Source organism: Crocodylus porosus, unplaced genomic scaffold, assembly GCF_001723895.1.
Source record: "Crocodylus porosus isolate Cpor-Errol unplaced genomic scaffold, CroPor_comp1, whole genome shotgun sequence".
NCBI classification, from domain to species: Eukaryota; Metazoa; Chordata; order Crocodylia; family Crocodylidae; genus Crocodylus; species Crocodylus porosus.
Genome location: NW_017728886.1, coordinates 72,465,004 through 72,491,825, shown reverse-complemented (window position 1 = coordinate 72,491,825; position 26,822 = coordinate 72,465,004). Strand labels below are relative to the sequence as shown.

Sequence of the window (26,822 nt, the reverse complement as noted above, 5' to 3'; positions counted from 1 at the left end):
AAAATAAAATGGATTACTGAGGCTGTATAAATAATGTGCTGGCACTATCTATGGCACCTTAGAATATACCAGTAACACTGTCTTGGTTATATAAATATCTTAACAGGCATCTTGGGGTGGCTCAGCTTTGATGTCAAGGAAGCATCGCAAGCTTCTGCATGGTATTCACAGGTAAATGTAGTTTAACAGTTCAGGGGTATGCTATGGGGAATTCATCTGGGAAGAGCACTGCTTAAACATCTCAAGTTATTTCCAAAAGCAGTAATTTATTTTTTATTATATTGAAGAGAACATGGAACTAATAATGGGGATGAGGAGAATGAAGAAATCCAATATATTCATTTGTACTGCACCTGGATATTTATGGCTTCCTAACATGGAGGACAGGGTAGCCATTTTTTTCTCTTTGCTTAATTTCACAGGGCTGATTCTGTTGCATGGAATCCCCATAAGATGCTGATGGCAGGAATCCAGTGCTGTGCTCTTTTGGCAAAAAACAACTTGGTAAGTCCTCGGGACACTAAGATGTGGGGGGATGTGGGCACGTTAGAAGGAAGGAATAGGCTACAGTTGGACCTAGACAGGTTACAGGGGTGGGCAGACGAGAATAGGATGGGATTCAACACTGATAAGTGCAAGGTGATGCACCTGGGGAGGAAGAACCTACAGCAGCATATCTACAGGCTGGGGAACTCCTTTCTTGTCAGTGCAGAGGCAGAAAAGGATCTTGGAGTCATCATTGATGCCAAAATGAACATGAGCCAGCAGTGTGGGGATGCAGTCAGGAAGGCCAACCGCATCTTGTCATCTCCAGCAGGTCCAAGGAGGTGATCCTCCCCCTCTATGTGACACTGGTCAGGCCACAGCTGGAGTACTGCATTCAGTTCCGGGCACCGCACTTCAAGAGGGATGTGGACAACATGGAGAGGGTCCAGAGGAGGGCCACTTGCATGATGGGGGGTATGAGGAGAGGCTACGGGACCTGAACCTGTTCAGCCTCCATAAGAGAAGGCTGAGGGGGGATCTAGTGGCCTGTTACAAACTAGTCAGAGGGGACCAGCAGGCATTGGGGGAGTCCCTGTTTCCCTAAGCACTACCAGGAGTTACGACAAATAACAGCCACAAGCTGGCAGAGGGTAAATTCATATTAGACATCAGGAGGCGCTACTTCACAGTCAGGGTGGCTAGGATCTGGAACCAACTTCCAAGCGAAGTGATGCTGGCTCCTACCGTGGGGGTCTTTAAGACACGGCTTGACAGTCACTTTGCTAGGGTTGTTTGACCCCAGGACTCTTTCCTGCCGTGGCAGGGGGTCAGACTTGATGATCTGCTCAGGTCCCTTCTGACCCTACTAACTCTGAAACTCTCCTTTCTATGTTTTAAATGCAACTGGAGGGTGTCCTTGATGTATTGTGGGAATTATCCAGAAGCAATTGCATGACAGTGTAGGAAAAAAAATACCCGCAAAGGAAAGAATTGCAGTAAATTTTATAAAGGCCACAAGGACATTGATAAAGGACAAAGAAAAGACTTGGGTCTGGACTGACACATCATGCTGAACTCAATAGAGTTATGCCAGGGTTGAACTTTCCACTGGGCATTCCTGTTACTTTAACTTATGTACTTGATTTAAATCAAATACAAAGGCTGCAGTCACAGGTGCTGAGTAAAATAGGATGCAGCACTTCAACACTATTTGGATAACAGCAGTACTAGATCTTTATGTTATATCCATTAAAGTATCAAAGCTAAATTTTGCACTCCCCTGCATAGGTGTGAAAAGGTAGGGAGAGAAGAGTCCGAAGTAAAGCGCCTAAGAGCATGGAAGTAGCTGACTAGGTGCTCATGTGGGCAGGCAGAGGTCAAGGTCATGCTTTATGTCATCCAAGTATAGTGAGGCATATCCTTTCTTAGCATTCATTATGACCTTTATAGGTATTGGGTTTTTATGCATTCTTAGTTGTATGCCAACTTCTTTCTCTTTGCCAGGGTGGCCCAGGCTCCTTAGAGCCATAGCTAAAACTTTTAATTAAAGCTTTAAATTAAAAGGCTAACAAAAATGTTACAGTTCTCAAGCTACAGAAAATGATTAGTTTGTGCTGTGGTAGGTGTCTTGTGCTTATATTTATGTGGTTTGGGCTTCATTAATAGCAATGAGTTAATTATTTAAAACACTGACCAAATTAATTTTGCTGTGATTCATTGACAGCCATCAGGGATGAGTTTTGGCACATACACATTCCCTGTATGAATGCTAAATGACTCAGTGACTTGTTAATGGAATTGGTAGCCAATCTCTTCTAGATCACTTGTCCGTGCCACTAGCTTTCACATAGTCCATGTTTATTGGTCATGTACCAAGTCTCTGTGAAATGAGTTGATAGTCTCAATTCATCTGGCACTGGAAAGGTGTTCACATAACTAGAATTACCTGTTGGCAATCTCAGTGAACGAGGATGGAATTAGCACAGATGCTAATCTGCTCTCTGTCTTAGAGGTGATCACTTCAAGTTACGTAGGGGACATGGCAGGACAGGACAGCACTTCCTGTGCTATATTTGCACTGTGTGATTAAACAGGGGATTTACAGACCATCTGTCCCTCACCTTTCATGAGCGCAGTCACTTGGAATTAAAACAAAACAAAAACCATTATGGTCTGAGGTTAGTATAAGCTCAAAATTTCAGGCCAAATCAATCGTGGGATGAATTTAGTGCTCTATTATTAATCATTGAGGTGCAAATGAAGATCCTTGTTTACAATTCAGATATCTGGGCAATGTACTTTAAATTTCTCCTGGGGTGGGGGGATGTGTGACTGAGGAGGGAAGGAATATTCCAGATGCCCTCATTTTCAGAGCCACTCCACCTTTTTGTATTGGAGTACGTTTGAACTCAAATGGTTTTTGTATCCTCATTATATGGGGAGTAATGGAGAGCTGCGCCTCACCCCACCAGAGAAAATATTAATTCTAATTGCTTTACTGATGCTATGTGGTTTGAAAATGTTAATAGTCCTAGAAGCTTTGCACTTAAATGTGATTGGTATAAAGCATTGCTTTAAAATGTTTTCACATACAGGATAAAAAAAATATGTTGTAGTATTGTGAAATGTTTTAAAATGAGTCTCCCTGCATTGATAGAGGTATGGTGGGAGGGTTAAATTGATTAGAATGGAATAGCATTTTGACTAAAGGGAGAGAAAATGAGAGATTGGTTAATCCTCTGTTAAAGCTCAGATCAATCAAAATAGCTCTTTAGTGTTTAAAGTGTTCCTGAAATGTGCAGAAAAACCCACTCAACAGCTCTTATCTTTTTTTGTATTAAAATAAAACTCCCCCATCAACTCAGTCCTACCACTGCAATTTGAATCATGGTACCTGTCTAATTCCCCAGAGCAATATTAGGGTAGGGAAATGGACAGACATTATAAAAAAAGAACAGTAGGTAGGACATTTTTTCATTTTTTTAAATTTTAGGAGAAATAAAAAATCAACTCCTGTATACTTTTGAGTCTTTAATTGCCATGACCCGGAGCCTCAATTGTATGAATTGGCACAATACCATTGAAACCACTAGACCTGTATTAGCTAAGAATCTGGCTCTATCACTCTGTACAAATACATGAACAAACACACAGGCTTATATAAAGGAGTATTTTATACCTAGTGTGAGCACCATATATGACAATGTTCTATACATTGTATAGACAGTCTATAATAATTACAACACTAGATCAGATTAACTAGCTAGCAACTGTAGATAGCTATTCAACTGAATGCAATGTTTAACATTTGTTAAAAAAACCCACCTAACCCCCTTCCCCCCCAACACACACACACACACACACACACACACACACACACATACACATTTAATGAATCCAACTTTAGCAGAAAATATCTTTGGTCGACATGATCCAAACGGAGAGAGATCTGAGGTATAATTTCTTTCTTTTCATTATCAGAATCATAAGGATACCTTCTCTCTGATTTCTTTGTAGTGCAGCTGCAGCAAAAGTTTTGCCTCCATGTCTTTGTTTGGTATTCACACATCTGAGAGGCCCTTGTCATTTCTTGAAGTCAGTTGAAGGAATTTTTAAAATATTTATTTATTTATTGATTGTAGCATGTTTGTCAATTATTTTCAAGTATGCAACTTGAAAGCTTTTCCTTGATGCTTCATATAAAGCAAACAGGAAAGATATCTTTTCCTTGGAAATAAATCTGTTAATTTTTTATAAATTTGAAATCCATTGATAATTCACCATTTTAATGGAAATGGAACGAGATCAGAAGGGCTGCTGTATTTGAGTCTTTGTTCCAAGAGAAGAGCTGTTTGAATTATGTACAGTAAGGAACTGAGGTTTTTACTAATGATGCTATGGTCAATATGGGTTCTTTATTTATTTGCCTTTGATTACAGCACTGCAGCAACTAGCCATAGATTTAATCAGTAGCAAAGACTGTTTCAAAGCTTCAGGACAGACCACAGCCTATATAAAGAGAGTAGTTTCTTTTAATCCGGCTTTTATAAGGAGCCATAATACAGTGTATGAGCACTGTTGTTGGCTTCTAAGCAAAATATAGGAAAGAGGATGAAAGAGAGGGAAAAAAAGATACCAACAGAAGACCTTAAATATGTTGAATGGGATAGTTCAGTGTAAAGGGTTGCAGAACTACAGCTTTCAATCTTGGCAGAATCAGCTCCTGTTCCTTAAAGAGACCAGTTGAGCCACATGCCACTTTTTAGTCTATGAGAAAAGTCGTTGTTCAAAGATCTCCCTTTTTAAGATCTTTTGTAAGAATAGCAAAAGTTCTTAGGGTCCTTTGTGTAGGTGTAAAAACTTGCCCTAAACCTTCTAGACAAAATTTTTCCACCTGCTCTGAACAGTATGCCATCGTTTCCTTGACCGGTGCTGCGGCTGCTTTTCAGTAACTGATTCCGTTATATAATTTGGATTGTATTTTGACATCCTTTAGGATGAAAGGCTTAAATAAAATCTAAACCTGGGAGAAAACTTGCATGTTTCTTTAAAACCCATGGATTTAGGAGGGATCATTTGTCTGTCTGCAGGAGCACAGCTAGAGAGGATGGTACTGCAGGTGTTCTCACAGATTGACAGCAGGCACTGTGTTCTGTGGCATTTCTTCTTCAGTTTGTTGCTTGAGTGCATCAGCAAGAAAGGTAGATGGAAAAGAGTTGACTACCCAGTATTTCTGGGCACGGTTAAGCGAGCCATGCCTTCAATGTCTGCTTCTGTGCACTAGTAGAATAAAATATAATTTACTTGTTCCATCTTTTTTTTTCCATGAAGAGCCTTCCCAGGAGTTAGTACTTCATCAAAGTATTTTTAAAAACATTTTTAAACCATAAAGCCATTCAGTTTTAGTGGTGGTGAGGTATCAAGTGATGTTGCATGTTATTCTGGGTCTTCGTGTGATGAACATAAGTAATTGTTTCTCATTGGAAAAAATGATACGAGGAAACTAATTGTGTGAGATGCCATCTGGGATATAGCTAAGTTATATTTTGATAATGCAAAAGGTGATCTATCAGTGTCCAAACTTGCCCCCTTCACAGCTGAAAGACTGCAAAAATTCAGAAGCCCATGTCAGTTTTAAATGAACATCACTGTCCCATTTCCATGCAGTAGGGGCTGGGGTTTATTTCTTGAAGGGCCAACACTACTGCACTAGTAAATTACAGTATCTGGTATATGGCCAATACCAGAAGAGCATCTATAATCTTTTTAAATATTAATGAAGGAGAGGAGGAACAGAAAGATCTCCATGGTGACTTGAAGTGAGGAGTAGTATTTGGATTGTATTCTACATATGTTGCAGGATATCTTATGTCACTTTTCCATGTCATTTGAATGTTGTCTTGACACATTTTTCCTCATTTTATTAGCAGTTTAAGGGTTTGTGGATTGTAATGCAGAGTGAAACCTGTACATTCTCATTACCGAAATATAGGCCCTTTCATGTGGAGTGGTGTCAGACTTCTATCATTTCAGAATCAAACTTGCAACTGGCATAAAGAAATGAATAAAATATGAAGTATACATTTGCTCAAATGGGCTGTTGATGCTAGTAGAGCTGCTTCACCACTGTCAAAAAAGAAAGTCTTCTGGTGCTGCTCAGCATCTGATTGAAGGCACATACAGACACTTCCATGCCTTCATTTAATTGCTGCCAGTCCATTCAGTAGCTAATGCCTTCTGTTAGCAAAGTTGCTTTAGTGAAGCTTTACAGACCACCAGAAACCACCATGTGCTCTGGCAGCTTGATGGTGGTGACTGCTGTCTTTTGTTAGATCCTCTGGTGGCCAAGTTCAGGTGTGCACAGGCATAGCTTTAGTCCAGCTAGCCAAAGACTTCTAGTTAAAACAATACTTCCCTTCTGGGTGTCCACACTGGCACCGTGCCTCACTGTACTCTAGTTTCAAACTCCTTACCTTCATCTTCCAGGCTCTGTAGAGCTCTGCTTCTGCTGCATCTCAGCGTTCCTTTCCTTCCATTTTAACAACCGGAGTACAATACAATTAACTGCCTTGTTGAAGCCTTCTTTTATATGTGAAGAGTGGCAGAACTTTGAAGACCAAAATTGTTGTTGTACGGACCCTACATCTGCAGGCAGGACACAACAATGCAAATGAATACCTCAGTGACAGTTCTTCTACCATATAGGCAGCTGCAGCAGGACCATGTTCTATGTTTTTGGACAACTGTTTCTGTAGATAAGCAGATCCAGAGACCCTTCTTACAGCCTGCTCCCATGGGGCTGATACAGAGCATTTGCTCGCAACTTTTAGCTGTTCAGTGGCAATATGAATCCTAGTCCTGCTGAAGGCAGAACCTCTGTTGACTTCACTGGGGCCAGGATGTTAAGCACACCTCTTGTGTTGCATGGAGAGCCTGGTGTGGGTCTATGTTGTTACAGAAGAATTTTGTCACAGAAAGAAAAAGATCTGGAAGTTGTTTTACTACTCATGTTTATGATGCTTAAAGGATTTTCAAATGCCTGAAAGCAATCTGAACTTCTTTTTTGGTTAAAATAGGACCTGCTTAAGAAATGCTACTCTGCCAATGCCTCGTACCTGTTCCAGCAGGACAAGTTCTATGATGTCAGCTATGATACAGGAGACAAATCAATCCAGTGCAGCAGGCGGCCAGATGCATTCAAATTCTGGATGACGTGGAAGGCTTTGGGAACTACAGGCCTTGAGGAAAGAGTGAACAGGGCACTTGCCTTAGCGAGGTACTTTTATCTCAAATTGAGATTGGGTTTTTTTTGGTTTGGGGGCAGAGGTTTAGATAAATGACTGAAATTTCCGTAACAATGTCCTAACTGGAATCAGTTAAACTGTTGTAATTTTTTTTCATCTCTGTGCTTTCAAATAATATATTAATAATAAAAAATGAATAGGAGATCAGTGCCATATTCTTAAAAAAATGTATGTTGAAAAGGAAACTATCAAACCATATTAGACCTAAACCTGACAATCTCAGAAACTGATTTAGGGCAGTGATGGATGCCCTCTTTATTCCAAATACCTTATTTGGAATGAATTGCACCTCTTCTTCATTTACAAAAAACATAATGAGCTAGATTCTGAATCATGACTCACAGGAGATAAATTTGCTATTTTCCTTCTGTCTGCTTCATGCTAGAGGCTTTGCCAAATGCCTGCATGCTTGAGAAATTCGTAGGAGAAAGCTGCAACCTATCTGGGCCCCCTTTTGCCACCAAATTTCTGTCTGTATTGATATTACCCTTCCCCACAAATTCTTCCAGTGCAGGCAAGGCTGTAATGTATACAACTATGAGGCTCTTGAAAGCCAAATGGTATAGCCTGGGTTTAAAAATGCATATTGGAATTGCAACATTGGATCAGTGAGATTTTCCAGTAAATTAATGTCCTGTCCCGGTAAATGTCCAATATACCCTGTATCACAGGTGGATGCAGCTATAGAATGTAGCTGTGGAATAACCTGTTGGTAGGAATGTGTTGTTTAAAACCCAGTCCAGTAAAGGATGGCCTATATTCTGAAGCAAGCCATTAAAAATAAACAAACAATGATAGTATAATTGTGAATGTTCTTATCTTTACAAATATCCAATCTTTTTTCTTCTTTTTCTATTGCATTGAGTTTGTGGCAAGCAGTTCCACAAGCTAAGCTTGCACTGTGTCAGACTTTCCAGAACACTTCCAAGAGTCTCTGGGAAAGAAGTTATTTATAAAGGACTTTTTTTCCAAGACAAGAAATGGGCTAATATGGCAGCAGCCTTATTAAAATAATTCTTTTAAAACTTTTTAGCCATTTCCTTTTTTGTTCTGTGCCTGTGTAGTGCCTGGCATAATGGAGTCGTGATTTATAATTGGAGCTCCTAAGCCTTACAATACAAATGATAACAGTCAACCCTGTCCTGTTAACTTTTTATTTGATTCCAGAAACCATGTCAAGGAGAATAGTAACCTACTATTTACACTGCTGCATTTCAAACGGGCTGCCCTTCTTTAATAATGCCATACAACATGAAAGTGAAACCATTAATGTTGAAGCAGGAGCCTTGATGCTCTTGCTACTTTTAAGGTAAGGTAGGCTGCAGAGGAAGCAGTCTCCAGGTGTGGCAGGAGGCAATCAGGAGTGACATGACCCAAAAAGGGTCATGGCTTGCAGGATATAACCCAGGGCTTGAGCATGGCAGCCAGTTTAGCTTTGGGGTCATGGAAAGAAGAGCTCTTGAGCAGGCTGCATGGGGATTCTGATAGCACCCAAACTGCCTTTAGGGCTGGGGAAGAAGACAGCATTAGGGCTGGGGACTGGTGCTTTAGGGATTGAAACTGTAGGGGCAGTGGAGACTTCAACTGGCCCAGGACTGGTGATTCTCAACACAGGGTGCCCTTGTTTTTAGCACTGTTAGGTGTGCAGACTTAATTCACAAGCTAAACCTAGAAATTTCAAATGGGAACCAATTGTGTTTAAAACAGTCTAACCTGTTCTGGTCTTTTTGAGTTCTTTGCAGTGGAAAAGTTGCTGTATTGTTTTTTCATAGTCAAAGTAAGAATGAAAACTAAGAGCTGACAATTTTCGAGGGGTGCCTTGAGTCTAACAATGTTGAGAATCACTGCAGTAAAGGGAATATACTGAAAACTAAATCTAATCTTATGATTTGGCTGTTTAAGTGTCCCTAGAGTGTTCAGAGTAAATTGGAATTTGTTTTCATTCTGGGGTATTCTATTATTCTGTGTATGTGCAGAGTGTGTCAGTTCATTCCACTATCAGGAAAGGAATTCAGCCTGAGAAAGGTCATCTGGCTGAGAATACACAGATTAACGATCCTTCTGGGATCAATACTTCCTTTGATAGTTAGGAGTTAGTTGGTAGTGTTTCTAAGTAAAAGTGACTTATCTTTTTTAAAGAAGAAAATTACCGTCATCAGATAGTGACTAGGAGAGAGATTCTGTACAGTAGCTGCTTTGCTATCTTAGGCACTGGCATTTTGTAGCTGAGACATCACTTTTCCTTGGCACTATGCCAGGTTTCTTAACTACATGACCAGCTGGGCAGCCTTTCTTGTGATATGGTTCAGTAGAATATACTTTGATGTTGCAAAGATAGTATTTCAGTGTTCCTGAATATAGACCTGACTTAATTCTGGAGCTCATCCGCTGACCTTATAACTTGAGGGTAAGAATTTTTTCCACTGCCTGGCTGAAGCTGCAAAGATTTTAGGCTAATTGCAGTACTGTATTCCTTTTGCACTGAGATTCTGCCCATTGGCTATTTTATTGATTTCTTCCTCTTTATAGGTGAATCGTGTTTTCATTGCATTAGATAGGATTAGATAAATTCAGAGTTTTCCTAAGCTATTTACTTAAAAGGATCTCTTTTTTTTCCTTCTTTTTTTTTTAATAGAGTGCTCAGCTGATTGCTCTGGAGATTTTCTCTACATTTAGGCTTACTGGCAAAGAATTAGATTCTCTCCACTTTCTTTTTGCTTTATGAAGTAAAGTGCATTTTAAAGTAGTAAGTCACATAACTGTGTTCACCTCAGCATGTTGTGCAAACAGCATCATATTCCTCCAGTTTTTGTCAACCCTGCTTGACTGTCTTCTTTCCGAACAGAAAGATCTGGCTTTGTTTACCTAGGGCACCCCTTGATTTCTGCACTTTTAATTATTTCAAGTACTATATGTTTTCTGTGCAATGTGATTAAATTGTCTCAGTCTTCACCAGGGCCAGCCCCTTCTGTCATTCCACAGCCACAAGGTAAAATGAATATAGTTCTGATATCATCTATGGAAAGGTGCAGAGAAAATGGACACCAAATGGACCTGGTGAGATAAATCACGGATGGTTGCCTTTTAAGGCCATTGGCAGTATTGTGTGACACACTGGGTGTCAGTCAAGCACAGACCACTGTTAATCTTGTTCTTGTGTCACAGGGTGGTAAAAAATAAATTAAAATGTTAGCCAGGAATGATATGGAGCTATTTTATATTACTTAACATCTTGGAATCATAGAACCATAGAAAATTAGGGTTGGGAGGGACTTGAAAAGGTCATCTAGTTCAACCCCTGATCAAAGCAGGAGGATCCCCAACTATATCATCTCAGCTAAGGCTGTGTCTAGCTGGGTCTTAAAAACCTCCAAGGATGGAGATTCCACCATCTCTCTGGGTAGCCTGTTCCAGTGCTTCACTACTTTCCTAGTGAGAGAAATTTTCCTAATATCTAATCTAAACTTCCCTTGCTGCAACTTGAAACTTGCTTCTTGTTCTTCATCTGCCTCTGCTGAGAACAGTCTAGCTCCATCCTATTTGTAATCATCCTTCAGGTATTTGAAGGCTGCAATTAAATCCACCCTCAGTCTTCTGTTTCCAGACTAAATAAGCTGAGTTCCCACAGCCTATCCTCATAAATTACAAGCCCCAGCCCCCAACCATTTTTGTTGACTCCACTGGATTCTTCCCAATGTGTCCACATCCTTTCTGAAGTGGGGGTCGAAAACTGGACACAGTACTCCAGATGTGGCCTCACCAGTGCTGAATAGAGGGGAATAATCACCTCTCCCAATATGCTGGCAAAGCTTCTACTAATGTAGCCTAGCATGCTGTTAGCCTTTGCAACAAGGGCACACTGTTGGCTCATATTCAGTTTATTGTCTGCTGTAACCCCAGGTCCTTTTCTGCAGAGCTGCTGCTTAGCCAGTCAATCTCCAGTTTGTACCAGTGCATGGGATTGTTTTGTCCTAAGGACTTTGTACTTGTCCTTACTGAACCTCATGAGACTTCCTTGGTCCAATCCTCCAATTCGTTTAGGTCATTCTGAATCCTAGCCTTATTCTCCAGCATGTCTACTTCACCCCAGCTTGGTGTCATCGGTAAATTTGCTGAGGGTGCACTCCATCCCATCTTCCAGATTACTGAAGAAGATTTTGAACAAACCTGGCCTTAGGACCAACCCCTTGGGCACTCCACTTGATACTGGCTGCCAACTAGACATTGAGCCATTGATTATACTACACTTTGAGCCTGGTGATCCAGTCAGTTTTCTGTGCACCTTGCAGTCCATTCATCCAACTTGTACTTAGCTTGCTTGCAAGAATGGTGTGGGAGACTGTGTCAAAACCTTTGCTAAAATCAAGGTGCCTCATGTCTATTGTTCTCCCCACATTCTCAGATCTAGTCATCTTGTCGTAGAAGGCCATCAGGTTGGTCAGGCATGACTTGCCCTTGGTGAATTCATGCTGACTGTTCCTAATCACCTTCTCCTTTTAAAAGTACACTAAGCTGTCTGCAATTGGCAGCTGATATCAAGCTGAGTGCCCCAGGGGGTTGGTCCTGGGGCCGATTTTGTTCAATATCTTCATCAACGACATGGAAGATGGAATGGAGTGCACCTTCAACAAGTTTGCAGATCACAGTAAACTGGGGGGAGTAGTAGATGTGCATCTTCTCCAAGTGCTTAAACACATCTTGTTGATGTTATTGAAGGCAGGGTTTTTCTACATCATAAAAATGAAAGGGTTTTTTGTTTTTTTTTAATGATTTTTAAAAAAATAAATGCTGCCCATCCCAACCTTGGACATCTTATGAACACACTGCTTTATGTGCTGGATGCTAGCTAGTTTTGTGATGAGGATGTATGTCACCCGGTCACTGGGTCAGGAGTTATGCTAGTGATTTAAATCGGAATTGAATAAGAGAATTTAGAACCCATACTTCACAGTGAGAATACAGATGGGAAGATCCCCATCTATGCAGTTAGATACAGCTTTCAGTAGTGTGCAGTGCTGGAGCTGACTGCAATACTTTGTCACAGCAGTTGGTTTATATGGATATATGCCAGGGGGTAAGGTGTCACATGCACAAGTCTTGTTAACAACAAACAACATAGCAACTCCCCATGCTCTGCTTTGAAAAATGCATTGTCCTTAGAGTATTATTTATTGAGTCCCTGGCCAAGCGATCTATGCAACATTGCAGTGAAAGTGCCAGAATGGGATAATAAAGCTCTGTTAGTGGTGATGATGTTGTGACTATTTTCTAGCATGAATGTAGGCAACAGAAAGATGGCATTTTTGCCAGATTTTTCTCCCTCCAGCTGCTTCTGCTTGCTTTATGCACTGATGACAATATAGTGAAGCAGTTGCTACTGTGGTAGATCAGTGAAGCTTACAATTCTAACACAAGCAATTCAGTGTACCGTAGTTACTCGATTCTAAGATGACCTTGAATTTAAGATGACCCCCCCAATAATTGGATTCTAGATATGGAAAATTCTATATTTTGTTTTAAGTTTTCTTGTCTAGAATCTAATTATTGAGGGGTTATCTTAGATTTTTCCTAACCGCTCTTGCAGCAAGAAAACAGCAGCAGGGGGGCAGGCAATGGGAAAAGTAGAAATGATGGGACAGGTGGAGGGGAAGCAGAAGTGGGGGAAAGCAGGGGCAAGGAGTAGGAGTCAGGGAAAGCACAAACAAGTGGGGGAAAGCTGAGAAAAGGGAAAAGCAGGGGTGGATGAGCAGGCATCCTGTCCCTCATCCCTTTGCCTCTCTGGTCACTATCACTCTGCCATTTACCTCCTCCTCATCCTGCTTTCCAAACTATCTGGGCACTGGTGGAGCCCCAGAGCCACTCCTGCCCATGCTACAGGAAGCAGCTGTGCTGGGAATCTGGCTTGGTACCCCATAGATTTCTCCTTCCCTGCCCTGCTCCCTTCCCCTCTGCCCCTTCTGTTGGGAGACAGGGGAAGGAGTGGGGGGAGGGAGCAGGAAAGGGAAGCAGAAATCTGTGGGGTATCAACAGTGGGTGGCCCTGGGTGAACTTTTAGTATCTGCCTTCCCCTTCTCCAGAGATAATGATAATAATAATTGGACAACAGAAAAAAATTACTATTTTCAGGCTCTCTTTCTGTCTGGGCACTGGGTGGCTGCCCAGTTGGCCCATGCCTGTGTCTGGCCCTGGGTATCAAGCTGGGCTCCCAGCACAGCTGCTTCATGCAGTGTGGGGCAGGCTGGAGATCACAGCAGCAGCATGCAGACTCCTTCTTCCATGTCTGGCTTTCTGCCACCAAGGGAGGGGAGGGGAAGAGAGTGGGGAGGGAATCTAGGAAAGGAGCAGAGCTGCTGCTGCACATTGCTGTGCCATTCCTGTCACAGCTGGGGGTCCCTGCACAGCTATTTCTCCTACCTTCCAGTTGTGACACTTGATTCTAAGATGAGGTTTTGTTTTCCCCATGATGAACAAGGAGAAAAACCTCATTGTATAATCAAGTAAATATGGTAAATCGAATTTTGTTCTATTTGTGGGATTCATTTAGGATGGTGGTTGTAAGGTCATGGAATGAAGTACATCTGCACCTTCTGATAATTCTACAGTTCCACTCATTAAGCAGTATGTGTTTCAGACACATATAGAGTTAAGTTTGCAGCAAACAACAAAACTAATGCGACAGAGCTTTTGAGTGTCAAACTACTTAAATCAGGCACTGTATAATTTTTTTCCCTCCAAGTATCTCTTATTGAAGTCTATTCAGGTGTGGACATATCTGCATTCATCCCCATGCCTGGGATCCAATAGTGTTTTCTAGAGCTGGTATGTGTAGCAGGGAGAGATTATATTAAGTTCTGCAAACCTTAAAAATTCTGGACAAGTGTTCAAAACTTTTGCTATTTGTATACATTATGTTTTTACATTTTGTAAAAAAAAAGTGTTTAATTACAGATACCTAGTAGATGAAATTAAGAAGAGAGAAGGATTTCGGCTTCTGTTGGAGGTATGTGAAAATAGAATTCAGAGTTTTTGTTTTTGGCATATTTTTGTGGAGTACTAATTTGGTATTTTGGGTGAGTATTTAAATACACCTTTTAAACAGCTGGCGTATGGAAATGTTAAAACATTATCTCCAGGCAATATTCCACATCATCCATTCATCTATTTCCCCACATATAGAGGCCTGTCTTACTCTCACCACCTGTGGGTATGTGTAAACAAAATGGGAGCCCTAAATGGAAGCGGTGGGTTTTAAAAAAACACCACTTCAATTTAGGGCTGATTAACACCCCCCTCCCCGTGTTGTGCGCACACCCTGCTAACTTACTTGCCTCTCCAGTGGGGACAGGAGGGCGAGCTGCTGGTGGACTAAGTGGTCCCTGGCCTGTAGGGGGTAGGGAGGGGGCTGGGGCTTCTCTCCACGGCAGCCCCCCCCCCCCTCCAGGTGGCACCCGCTTGTAGGCACCTGGCTTGGATGCTCCTGGGGGGCATCACAGCTGTGGAGGGAAGCACTGGGCCCCTGCACAGCTCAGGCAGGCAGGGTCTGGTGGGGGGGAAGATCAATTTTGCCACTTTTCTTGGGAGGATCTTGCTTTTCTGGGCTGCTGTCACGCTGCCTGCAGGACTTCCTACAGAGCTGCAAAGAGCCCGGTGCTTCACTCTGCAGCTGTAAGGAGTTTTAGTTTGCTGCCCCCCAAGTTATTTAAGGCGCATTACACTGCCGAATTTCCTACAGGGGCTGGAATTAATGCACAATACACTGCCAAGACGTGCAAACACCGACACCATAAAGTGATGCAAAAGTATTTAGCTCACTTTAAAGTGTTGTGCACACATGCCTCTCATTTCATCTACATATGGCCCATGTCAGCAATGCTTTAAAATCACAGTGGGAAAGAGGACAGAGGTTTCAGCCTTTGGCTAAAAACTGGAGCTCACTGGAAATTTTCAACTGAAATATTTTTGTCCTGAAAATGGACTTTTCTTTATAATGGTTTGGGCAGAGGGGGACCTCTTCCTCCACACCCACCTCCCCAAAACTTCAAGCACAAACTGTCAGCATTTTGCATCCAGCTTTACTGGCTTTTTTTTTTTTTTTTCCAATTTATGTCTTGATGTTGAAAATCTTTAGGGAGAATGACTTGAGCATCTTCTCTGAGCTATTTAGCCAGTCAGGGTTTGAACAGACATAACACTTGAACCATTCCAAAAATGTCTCCGAGTGGGTTTGCAGTTGTCTCAGGTCCAAGATGTCCACACATACATTACCAAGGCATTTTAAGTAGAGCTGTTGCCTTTTAGATTTTGCAGCTCTGTCAAGCTGGCACCACAGGGTGGTAGTGAGTACCCAGCCCAATTGCAATTTTCTGCTCCCCCTTCTCATTAACACTGAGTTCAATAATGGCCTGTTCCTGCACTTTGCTGAAATCTGTGTGGTAGTACCCTGACTGGGGGTGCCTAGGTGTCTGTGTTTAAGGAAGTGGGAGTCTGCCTGGATCAGTACTTCCTGTGTACCTGGGGGCTGGGGCTGGGGCTCAGGGCGCAGCTTTAAAGAGCTGGTCAGTTTTCTTCCATTGGTTGCAGTGGTGTCTTTGAGAGGCCCCTGGAACCTCAAGTCACAGGCACACACATGCAGGGGTCCAGGTCTCTCCCACTTAGCCACTTCACACGCCAAATAAGCCTGGGATGCATGGAAACTTGGTCAATTGTCATCAACAGAAAGAAGTTAACCAGCTCTAAAAGTGACAGAGCATTGCTCCCAGGGCCACCAGCAAGAGCAGGCGGTAGAGGTTGGGGTTGTAGAATTCAGGCTTTGAACCAGACCACCCAGTTGCCATTTAGGGGTGGGGGATGGGGTGAGGAGCAATGCAGTGCGAGACCAGACACTAATTGCAGAAAGCTTGGTGTTCACACGTAACACTGAACCAGTTCAAAATAACACTTGATTATTCAGGTGTATTTTTTAAATGGTTAGAAGGTTTAAACCATTTTAAATGGGCTTGTACATCTGGGGCACTTTTACATGTACTCTGGGGGCTTGGGGAGGGAGAGCTTTATTTAGAATGGTTCTGAGAGCTACTTTAATTAAAGTGCTACAGCATCTCATGTATCAGAGTCCCCACACTTCAAAATGGTGTCAGGGGTGCTTGAACTAAAGCTTGTTCAATGGGCTTTAGTTAAAGCGCCCCCATAGCCATTATTAAGTGCAGGGACATTGATACATGAAATGCAGAGGCTGGCTGGAGCACGATAATTACCATGCTCCAGCAGACTTTATTAATTGAATCTGCTCCGATATGCTGTAATTACAGCGCATTGGAGCAGCCTCTTCACTTGTGTACAGGCACCCCTGGATGACTGAGGTTTAAACTACATTTAAACTAATTTAGAAGATCCTGCATTGTCCTGAAGAAGCAAGGTTGCTGAGTAGTCAAGGTATCTTCTTATAGCATCAGTTTGAACTTTGTCCCAGGCTTGAACCAAAGGCTATCCCAAGCTGGAAATGGAGATGTGGTCATTCAGTTGGGAGTCCCACAGGCAGTTGTATGGGATGCTAGCCATATCCCTCCCTTATGTGGTGTATGTTAACCATGCCAACTCAATGGGTTGCAAGGTTTGGGAGGGCCTTTCTGATTACTTTCCAGCACTACCGTAGCAGTTCTGTACTTGCGTGTTTCAGAAAGAGAAGCAACAGCTGCTTGGGAAAGAGCAAGAGAGAAGGAAAGAGAAATAGTAAAGCAGTAGACATATAAAAAGTGACAGCTGTGGAAAGAACATGGTTTTAGCTCTTTTTAGAACACAACTAAACATTTTAAACGTGGGTTTACACTTGTGAATTTTTTGCTCTTTGTCCCACAGGAAACCTGAAAGAAATTCAGGTATAACATTTTCCCTTTGACATTTATGAAAACTTTGCTTATTTGAAAGTGTGTGGTAGAAAAATCTTTCATTGTAACAAGGGCTGTCAGCAGGTTTGCAGCGTCTCTCCATTTTGTTCTAGTGATAAAACATTCTGATATTTGTAATCCAGAACAACTCATAGGAAATGTAGAAACCTTGCCAGCAATGCAGGTGGGGGAGGAAAGGTAGGGTTATAAAAGAGCTCCCTTTTCTCCCGTAATGGAACAATCATTTCTGTTGTGGTAACTTTTGCTGATTGAAAGACCTTGAAAGAAACAGCACCACCTGCTGCCCTCCATCTATCCTCTAGTGCTAGGGACAGACATTCAAAAATCTTGAGTCTGAATTGATTCAGTCTTTGCAGGTTAATCTAACCTGGCTAGGCTAAACTGATTTGTAACCCATGATAGGTGTGCCTCTTCGGGGGGTCTGTCCACTAGTGTCCCTGCCGACCTGTTATGGGCCAACAGCCTGCCTTCTCACCTGTCACACCTTGTTGTTAATTACAGGATGTTAATTAAGTGGGAGGCTGCCCATTTTCTGCCCTGATGCCAGGGGCGCTATATGCAGCTCCTTTCCTCCCCTTACACTGCAGCCCAAGCCTTGCAGATGGTACTCACATCAGTTAGTCTGGGCCTTACTATATTCTGGCCCCCTTTGTCCTCCCTGGAGTCTCCGTGGCCCAGCTCCACTGGGTGCCTGTCAACACTGTCCCCCCTCTCTGGGGCTTCTCTTGCTTAGGTGGGCCCAGATGGCTGTAGCTGTGCTTGGCCTTACCTCTCCTCCTCGGTGTCTCAAACCCCCACCTGGCTCAGGTGGTCTCAGCCTTACCTGGCCTCCGACTCTACACCCCTTCTCTGGGGCTGGGGTCTGTACACCCTGAAGTGCTGCACCCTTGCAGGCATGAGGGCCAGTGCCCCTCAAATGCTGTGCCCTCACAGGCACCAGGGTCAGTGCACCCAAATGCTGCGCCTTCACAGGCACCAGGGTCCCCACACTACCAGGGGTCCCCTATGAGACCTCCTCCAACCCCTAATAGCCTCACCCAAACAGCAAACACAAAACACAAACCCCTGGGCTATAACATAAACTCTAAGCCATCCAGCTAAATAGCATTCAATTCCTACCAGGGAACTCTCCACCCCATAACAGCAATCAGGAACTACTCATGTAGTCAGCCTGCTCCCCTCTGTTTGCTGTGACAGAACTCTTTCTCCCTTGGCTGCCAGCAGGGGACTGCCTGCTTGGCCTCAGCCTGGGGTTATATGGGAGCCAGGCCCTACCCCTTCCAGTCAGCTGACTTCCACTGGTTACCCTGGCAATCTGCAGCTGGATTCCTTACTTCTTGTTCCACAGGTAGCAGGCACCTCAGTGCCCTGCTACATAACCTTACAGACATCTCTTTTGGACTGAAGAAATGCAGGCACTTGCCTGCAGTGGCTCAAGCTAGAAGTGGGGGGTGCTAGAGCAACTCTCTCTTCCTTTCAACAGTGGTAAGCTGAAGGAGCATGGCCAGGCTGTGGCAGGATGTTCTGATGAGGGAGCCCCTCCCCCGCCTTTGCTGATAACAGAGCATTCAATTACACAGCAGGGAGTTGTTAGCATTTATCAGCCCATCAAACAAAACAACAGCCTCTCTCATTAGTTCCAACTCTTAAACAACTTTTTCCAAGGAAGGAATGGAGGGACATTACCAGCTACCTGTTGATTAGTTCCAAAAAGCCCTGAGTGGACACTGTCCTGTTTGCTTTTGTCTTGTCTCCCACAGCACAGACCATAGCCAGTAGGGCTGTGTGAAGCTTTGGTTCCTGATTCGATTTGGCTCGATTTGGTGGCTGAGTCTCTGAATCGAATCATCTCTAAATTGAAGATTTGTGGGACACTCCATGTTCACAAGCCATGCTGGTACCTTGAAGTGTGTAGAAAAAACATTTAAAGCTGTGTCTATGTCCAAATCACTTATTCTCCAAATCAGCATTGAATCTTCAGATTTAGCCAAATCGAATCAGTGACAGTGATCCGAATCAACTAATCAAATCACTGTCTCTAATTTGGGCTGAATCTGAATCCAATAGGGCCTGCTTCGCACACCCCTAGTAGCAGGCTTGTGGTATGCTAGTTAATACTGAGAGGTGTTTGCGTAAGGCGGGGGGGAATTCCTGCTTAAGCAGGGAATGGTGGCGGGGGTAGAAGGAGGAAGTCAGGCAGACCCCTGCAGTCTCTGCTGGAGCTGCGGCCACGGAAACAGTTCTTGCATTTCATTTGAAGAACTAATCGGTGGAGCCAGTTTTTCTGTACCTTGGGAGGGGTGGATAGTTAGCAGGCTAATGTCCCTGTGAGTCAAGGGAAACTGAGGCAATAGTAGCACTTGATGAGGCTTCCTTATCCTTCCTGCCCACTTCTACCACTTGCTCTGAAAGGGATCTCATAATTAAAGATCCATCTTAACCTTTAGAGCTTCTACTTATGAGGAAATGGCTGTATTTTTTGGGCCTGGGTTTGCATGCATATATGGCCAGTTTCTAGGGATGGGGCCTGAGACATATAGAGGTAAACTTCATTTTGTTCTGTGCCCGCAAAGGGCAACTTTGCTCATCTCTTCCTGCTGATAACAACATTCTTGTTTGTGTTTGAAATATATTCAATACATTCTTTGAAGTGAGGCAGACATGATATAAAGAGCTCCCACTATTCTTTTATGAAAAGATTTGTCTTAGTTGGAAGTCTGCACTTGGTTGAGAGGAGGCTGTGGACTATAATAATAGAAGCGTTCACACTGGGGCAAATTGATAGTGTGATCTAGTTTTCAGACTCCCTTTTCACGTTTTGTTCATTCTTATTCAACTGATGCTAATGAAAGTTGTGTGTAAAAGGTGTGTTGTTATTTACTGCTCAATTAAAGCAATGAATTACAGACATGATAAGTAAAGGTTTGGGAAACGGAGTGTTTAAGTCAGAGTGAGCAGGATTAAGATATGTGAAATGCTTCTGAAATGCTTTAATTTTCTTCTGAATTGGCAGAGGCCTTAAAAGTATGAACTTCCATTTTTACCTGTGAATGACCATTCTTATAGTCTGGAGTCTTGCACTCAACTTGGGCTTCACTGGAAACTTTTCAGAATTAATCTTAGAAAGACAAACTGTCTTTGTTTGTGCCAGATCTCTTTACAGAAGTTTGGAGGAGGTAGATGCAAGCTATACCTCATGTAACCTGCTGAGACTTTTTGAATGTAGAAATAGAAATTCTGGCTTCATGTCCATTGTTATACACTGACTACTAGCTGGGTAAAAGATTTTGTATGGAGGGATTAAAAAGAAGAGGTCAAACTCATCTTTTTAAGAAAAATTCGATTTTGATGCAATATTCCTTTTCTTTTCCTTTCATTTAATTTCTCTATGTTTTTTTTAAATAATAAAAATGTAAAACTAAAGAAAAAATTAAACATGAAATTTCTCATTTTCAAATCCTGGAAAAAAATGTTTTGATTTTTCTTTATTTTACCTTCCCCTAACTCTTGTTTCTCTATCAGAGAAGAGAAAATATAATTGCTAAAGAGGAAAAAACAAAACAAAAAAGATTTCCTTTATCATCTTTCCTTCTTTTCAGTGGGGCTTTGGAAAGAGTAAACAAATTGGAGTTTACTCCAGGGAGTGAATCTGGAAAGCAGTGTATTTTATTTTTCTTTTTTAAAAGGAAACACAAAGCCATTTGGTGTGATGATAATTATTCTCAGACGACCTCAATCCCAAATGTTCTGAGTGGTTCTTTTTTACAAAAAGAAAATAGATTTTTTTGACCAGCTCAGAGTATTTTTTTCTCTTGTTTCAAATGTTAAGCAATCTGTTTTTTTCCTTACACAGCCAGAGTATGCAAATATATGCTTTTGGTACATTCCACCAAGCTTAAGAGACATGGAGGAAGGAGCTGAGTTCTGGGAGAAACTTCATCACGTGAGTTGTACATGTACAGTTTATGTGTAGCTTACTGATTTATGAATTTATCTAGTGCTAGGAAAAAAGGGAAATAGATCCTGAATGTACCTGCCATTAAACCATCAATACAATGTTGTTTTAATCTTTAGATAGATGTTAGTAGGATTTTTAAGTTTATTATTCTTTCTATTTAGACAGGGCTAATTAAGTTTCTTTCTTCCTTCTTAAATGTAATAGATGCAGACATTATACAAGTATTTAGCTTACTATCAAAGCTGTTAGCAGATGGCAGAGCTGAGAAAAGATGAACAGTATTGTCTGCATTTCTTGTCTAGACAGCATATTCATTACCTATTTCAGACACTTAACATTGTCCTTGGGACTTGTCTTGCATTATCAGTGGATAATGTAAGCGAAGAAGTGCTTAAGAATACATTTCTGATGTTAAGCAACCCATCAAGGAATTAGCAATTGAATGGGAGAAATGTAATGGTTAGCTTCTTGCTAACATTTTGTAGCTCTGAGATGTTAGTAATTTTATAGAAAAGCATATGTCCTTTCATCAAGATGTGAATTAACTAAAGAGGGACTTGTGGTTAAGATTAATTAGGAAAACAGTATAAACTGTGATATTTGTGTATTACTGGATATGTAACTGCAAAGAAGTGAGGCAACCTGATTGTTTGTCGCTCTGTGGAGGCTTGGTTGTGTTTTTCTTTACATTTTTACATCTGCTAACTAGACAATTGAAATTTGAACTCTAGTGTTCTTATCTAAATCCCAAAGAAGTAGTTTTAGAGCCCATCTCTTCCCGGCGTTACTCGCTTCATAGGAAGATCTTCTTTGAATTAAAGCACAGTGCTGTTGCATTTGAGCAGAGATTCTCAGGTAGTATAAGTCAGCACTGCTTCATCCAATACAGCAGAACTCCACAATGACTGAGGTTCTAGCTCAGAGCTCCTATCTCCAGGAGTTTATAGACTATATGCAATATACTATGGCATCAAGCAGGGAGAGGTGAGGTTGAAAGATGCGGGGTGGCAGGGAAGGGATTTCCATATGCCATGTTTTCACAAGGCATCATGTGTGTTGGTGTCAAATCATGAACTTCATAAGAAACTTCTATTCTCTTTTAAAAACAACTGTACAGTAGCTTCTCAAGGTAATAGTACTTGTGCTGAGACAATGCACAGAAGGAGCAAGGCCAATTTACTCTGCAAGAGGCTTTGTACATGCAACAAAATTGGCCTTTTAAGTGGCTTAAATGCCTTTTTTCACCACTATAATGGCATTGCTTGCACACTTGGTGGCATATTCCACTTCAATGGTGATGCTGTTTCCACGCTCGATGGCATATTCTGCTTTAAATGACTTTGTAACATAGCAAGATAAAACTCCTCCAAGGTGTTTAGTTTGCTACCTAACAAAGTGCAACAGTGTACAAGGCACTGGAAGCTGCCGTGTTTGGGGAAGCTCAGGCTTGGTGGGCTTCCAGAGCCCCATGAGCTGTGCCTGCTGCCTTTTCCCGCTGTCAGCACACCCAGCTTCCCTCCTGCTGTCTTGTCACTCTGCCCCAGGGGAAAGCCAGCCATTCCCAGGTGGTGGGACGGCAGCAGGGATGGTGCAGGGGTCCTGGAGCTTACCTGTCTCTCCCATGGCAAGGGCTGGGGAATTTGCAAGCTGCTTCCAGATTGCACAGTCCCTGAGCTGTGGGGGATCCTGGTGCTTTCCTCCATGGCAGCAACAGCCACCAGGCGGCACCCTCCCACTGGCACCTGGCCCCGGCAGTCCTTGGGGGCGCTGCAGCCATGGAGGGAAGCACTGGGCCCCGTGAAGCTCAGGGGCTGTGCGACCCAGAGGCAGCCAATGCAAGCGGGCTCAACTGAAAAAGGAGGAAAAAAAAATAGTGGTGAGGAATCTGATTTTTTTCCTTCTGGAGCCTGCCTGCCTGAGCTGCATGGGGGGCCTGGTGCTTCCCTCTGTGGCTGCGGTGGGGCCAGTGCTTCCCTCTGCTGCGGGAGAGGCAAGTAAGTTCTAAGGACTGGGCCCCCACCTTTGTGTACATGCCTCAGGGGGTTAGTTCGGTTTAGTCCTCACTAAATTGAAACGGCGCGTTTTTAAACCCACCATTTCAATTTAAGGAGAACTAAACCAAATTAAACCCTCATTGTGTGTACAAGCACTCCAGCTGCTTATATGGTCAGGCTGGAACACTGAAAAGGTATAAAGGGATAGGGATAGAACACAATGAGCAACATTTAGCACATGAAAAGCCCTGAGGTATGAGGATGCCTTCTTGTGTCCAGGTCTCCTTGATGTCCCCACTGGAACATTGCAGCTCCACCTCAGGGCTGTGATGTAATTGGCACAATTTAACCTGTTCCATTAGCTTTTATTTTTATAAATGCAGTGAAATACTTGTGAGGTTGACATGGGATCCTAATGGAATTTGAGGGAGGAAAAGGAACTGATAAAAGACCCTGATGGAAGGCTGTTCCTTGCCACATGAACCAAAAACCAGCACCGTAAAAACCTTTTCTGTTCCAAGTATGAAGTATGTTTCTTTGACTTTGCCTTTTTTAACATAAATACATAGCAATATGTAGGTTTAAAAATATACTTCCATTAAAAAAACCAAAAATCAAAACACATGCCACTGCATGTATTTCTCCCCAGGCAAGGAGAGGATGTCAGATGAAACAACTGACACATTACTAGAAGATACTTAGGTACTCCATTGATAAGCCCAAGCTTATAGAAAATAAGTGTTTTTTCCCTTCACCTTCCCACTACTCCAAGGGATAAATCTGGGCAGAAGATGCAACAATGTGTGAGAAGGGGGGAAAAAGAGGTTAAAAATTTGGGGTTCACACTTTAATTTATCACCATCTCTCTGAAGTTCCCACACAAATTCACTCTATTGGCAAATGGTTGCCTGGACCCAAGCCATCATTGTTCCGTTGCAAGGCTAAAAAAATGTGGAAAGGGAAAAGGTAGTAAGAAGTGCCTTCCTTACTAAGAAGACTTAAAGGGATGAACAACTGAAGACAGCAATGTGTTGCCATTATTCAGGGTGGGGATGCATATGATCTCATTCTTAACTGCTGGCACTTCCTGAATATCTGCATTATTTCACTACAGTGAACATTAAAAGAAGATAATTTACAATCTGGTTTTTCATACGTTGCTAACACAGGAGTTATTCCATTCATGCAAAGATCAATCGTCTACCTTTCAGTTGACCTGCAAATCTGTGAATGAGTAACGAAGATGTATCTCTGAAATCCCATGTGTCGTTCATTGATTTATTAAACTGCATATGCAGCAATAATCTCTGAATACTATTATATCTCCTAAGCTTAGTTTGTGAAGTTAGTGCTTGTGAAAGATGTTAAACTCACAACACTGGGCTGAGGCCCCAAGTCTTTCTCAAAATTGGCTACAGAGGTGCAAAGTAACCTTAACCCTTTCCTGCATCCTTGCCTTATTCTAGTCCTCCCAGGCAACTTTATGAAGGGGATGTATCAGGGCTGGTTAAGACCTTAATGTGATATTTCATTATGATTTCATCCCTGCAGTTGCCCTGCATGACTTTTTTCCCTTAAAATATTGTTCCATTTCAAGGGTTTACTGTTTCAGCACAAAAATAGAGTGCAGTTTTTGAAAAATATATATCCATAGTATCCAGAAAGGCATAGAAATGGAGCAAGGGAATGGATTTTCTTTGTCTCCAGAAGAAGATTCAGTAACATCAATGCTAAATCATGCAATAAAAGATTTTAGAGAATAGAAACTCATGGTGCTTGACTAAAAAAAAGGCTAATAATTCTTATTAGCAAGGTGAAATTCAGCCTATTTGGGGAGACTTCAAAAACTTTTAAAACTATTTCTGAGACTATCAATGAGTACTGAAGGGATCTTAAGGCCCAGCCTTTCAGTGCTAGATGTTGTATACCCATAGTGAGCGTCCATGTCTTGATGAGCCTTGCATTGCTGTAAGTGCTTCTAAATATCCATTGTGCCATCATGGCAATGACATCACTTTGAAACTATTGCAATACTTAACACACACAGCAAACTAAAGATTCAAGCAAAATGTCTCTCTAGGATAAATAAATAAATAAAATAAGAGGAAAGGAAGGATTGCTTTCTTGTGCTTTTGGGTTTTTAGCTTCAATAAACTGGAGCATCCTGGTAAATGGGAAGCTATTGTTACACTCCTCAGGAGCCATAATAACTTTCTAGTAATGTTTGTCAATGCAAAATAAGGGCAATCACTTCTAAACAAGAACTGATGCAACTCATTGGGTGAAGTGACAATCTTGAGTTGTTTTGTTAGTACTATATATGCCCCCTGGTGGTACTTCTGTTCCTCTGTTTTGTAAACACACACCTATAAATCAAATCTCCACATTTTAAAACAAAGACAACCAATGGAATATAAAGGCTTTCAGAGGTACAGCGAGGAAAAGAAATTGAAAAAGGTGGCACTTCGTACCAGGTGCAGGTAAAGGGACAATGGAAATCTGAAACCTCAGCCCTCTCCAAGTTTTCAGTTGTATCATCTAATAACTACATGCATTTATGGTTATTTGTACTGATTAAAGGGACCAGATCCTGCCCCTGTTCAATTATGTGCATCTAGAAGGGTAGAGAGGTGCAATTTGACTTTATCATCTCAATACCAGATACTGAACTACCATAGCTTGTTCCTGGGCATGCCAACCTTTGAAGCTTTCTGACTTGGGGATCAGGAAGCACTTGTCGAGGGTTCAGCCAGAGCATGGGGCACTGTGACTAGTCCACTAGTTCATGGCTGTGACCAGCCAAGCCCTTGGGAGGCATTATCAGTTGGGGCAGTCATGAGCAGACTATAGTCTGCTCTAAACACTGCTTAGCTTCGGGACAGGAGAAGTAACCATCTTTCTTGTGATCATAGGAAAGTAGGGCTGGAAGGGACCTCATGACGTCATCTAGTCCAGGGTTGTCAAATTCATCGAGCACTGTGGGCTGGGTGGAGGGTGCAGAGCTGTTCTGCAGGCTGAACTGAACCCACAGACCAGCCCAATATGCCAGAGCCAGTGCACAGGGATGGTCTGGTGTGGGCACCTCATGCAGTGCATGTCCTTGATCAGCCCTGCATGTAGCACAAGTCATCCCCAGGTTGGGGTTTGCATGTGGAGCCAACATGGGGCATGTGCTGCAGGGCATGGGCCCTGTTCCCTGGCTGCAGTGCATGGGGATGATCTATGGACCCATTCAACCCCAGACCCAGTGTGCAGGACCAGTCCGATATGGGTGCCCCAGACCAGCTCCCTGTGCCGTGTTCAATATTCATGGCACAGGGTCCAGGCCCACACGCAGCACACCACATGCACTGTACCATTTCACAGGCCTGTGCAAAGTGGCTAGTATTCACTTCAGATTCAGCCAATTTGGGGGACAGTGATTCGATTAGGTGATTTGAATCACTGTCCTGAATTGATTCAGAGAGACAGCTGCCACTGAATCTCCGAATCTCTGAATCACCCAGGACCACCCCCCACTTACTCTTCCAGCCCGGCAATGGCTACCCCACCCACCCCAGCTCCTGGCACTTTGAAAAAAAAGCCCCGACTCAGTGGGTGCAGCTGGGCGGGGCGGGGGCAATCCCTGCTGTCCCCCACTGCTCCATGCTGCCTGAGGGGCTCTGCATGAGCCCCC

General features: G+C 42.6%; 1 protein-coding gene across 3 annotated transcripts in view; it reads left to right on the top strand.

The window, feature by feature from the left end:
* GADL1 (glutamate decarboxylase like 1) overlaps positions 1-26,822 on the top strand; it is a 127,331-nt gene that overhangs the window by 53,850 nt on the left and 46,659 nt on the right. For 2 of the 3 annotated variants that reach the window (XM_019536283.1, XM_019536298.1), the window contains 5 exons: positions 107-171; positions 423-504; positions 7,062-7,261; positions 14,238-14,289; positions 21,048-21,137. In XM_019536283.1, coding sequence (XP_019391828.1) covers positions 107-171; positions 423-504; positions 7,062-7,261; positions 14,238-14,289; positions 21,048-21,137 — 489 coding nt within the window. The remainder of the gene's footprint in view (positions 1-106; positions 172-422; positions 505-7,061; positions 7,262-14,237; positions 14,290-21,047; positions 21,138-26,822) is intronic. The other variant, XM_019536290.1, reaches the window with a different exon arrangement.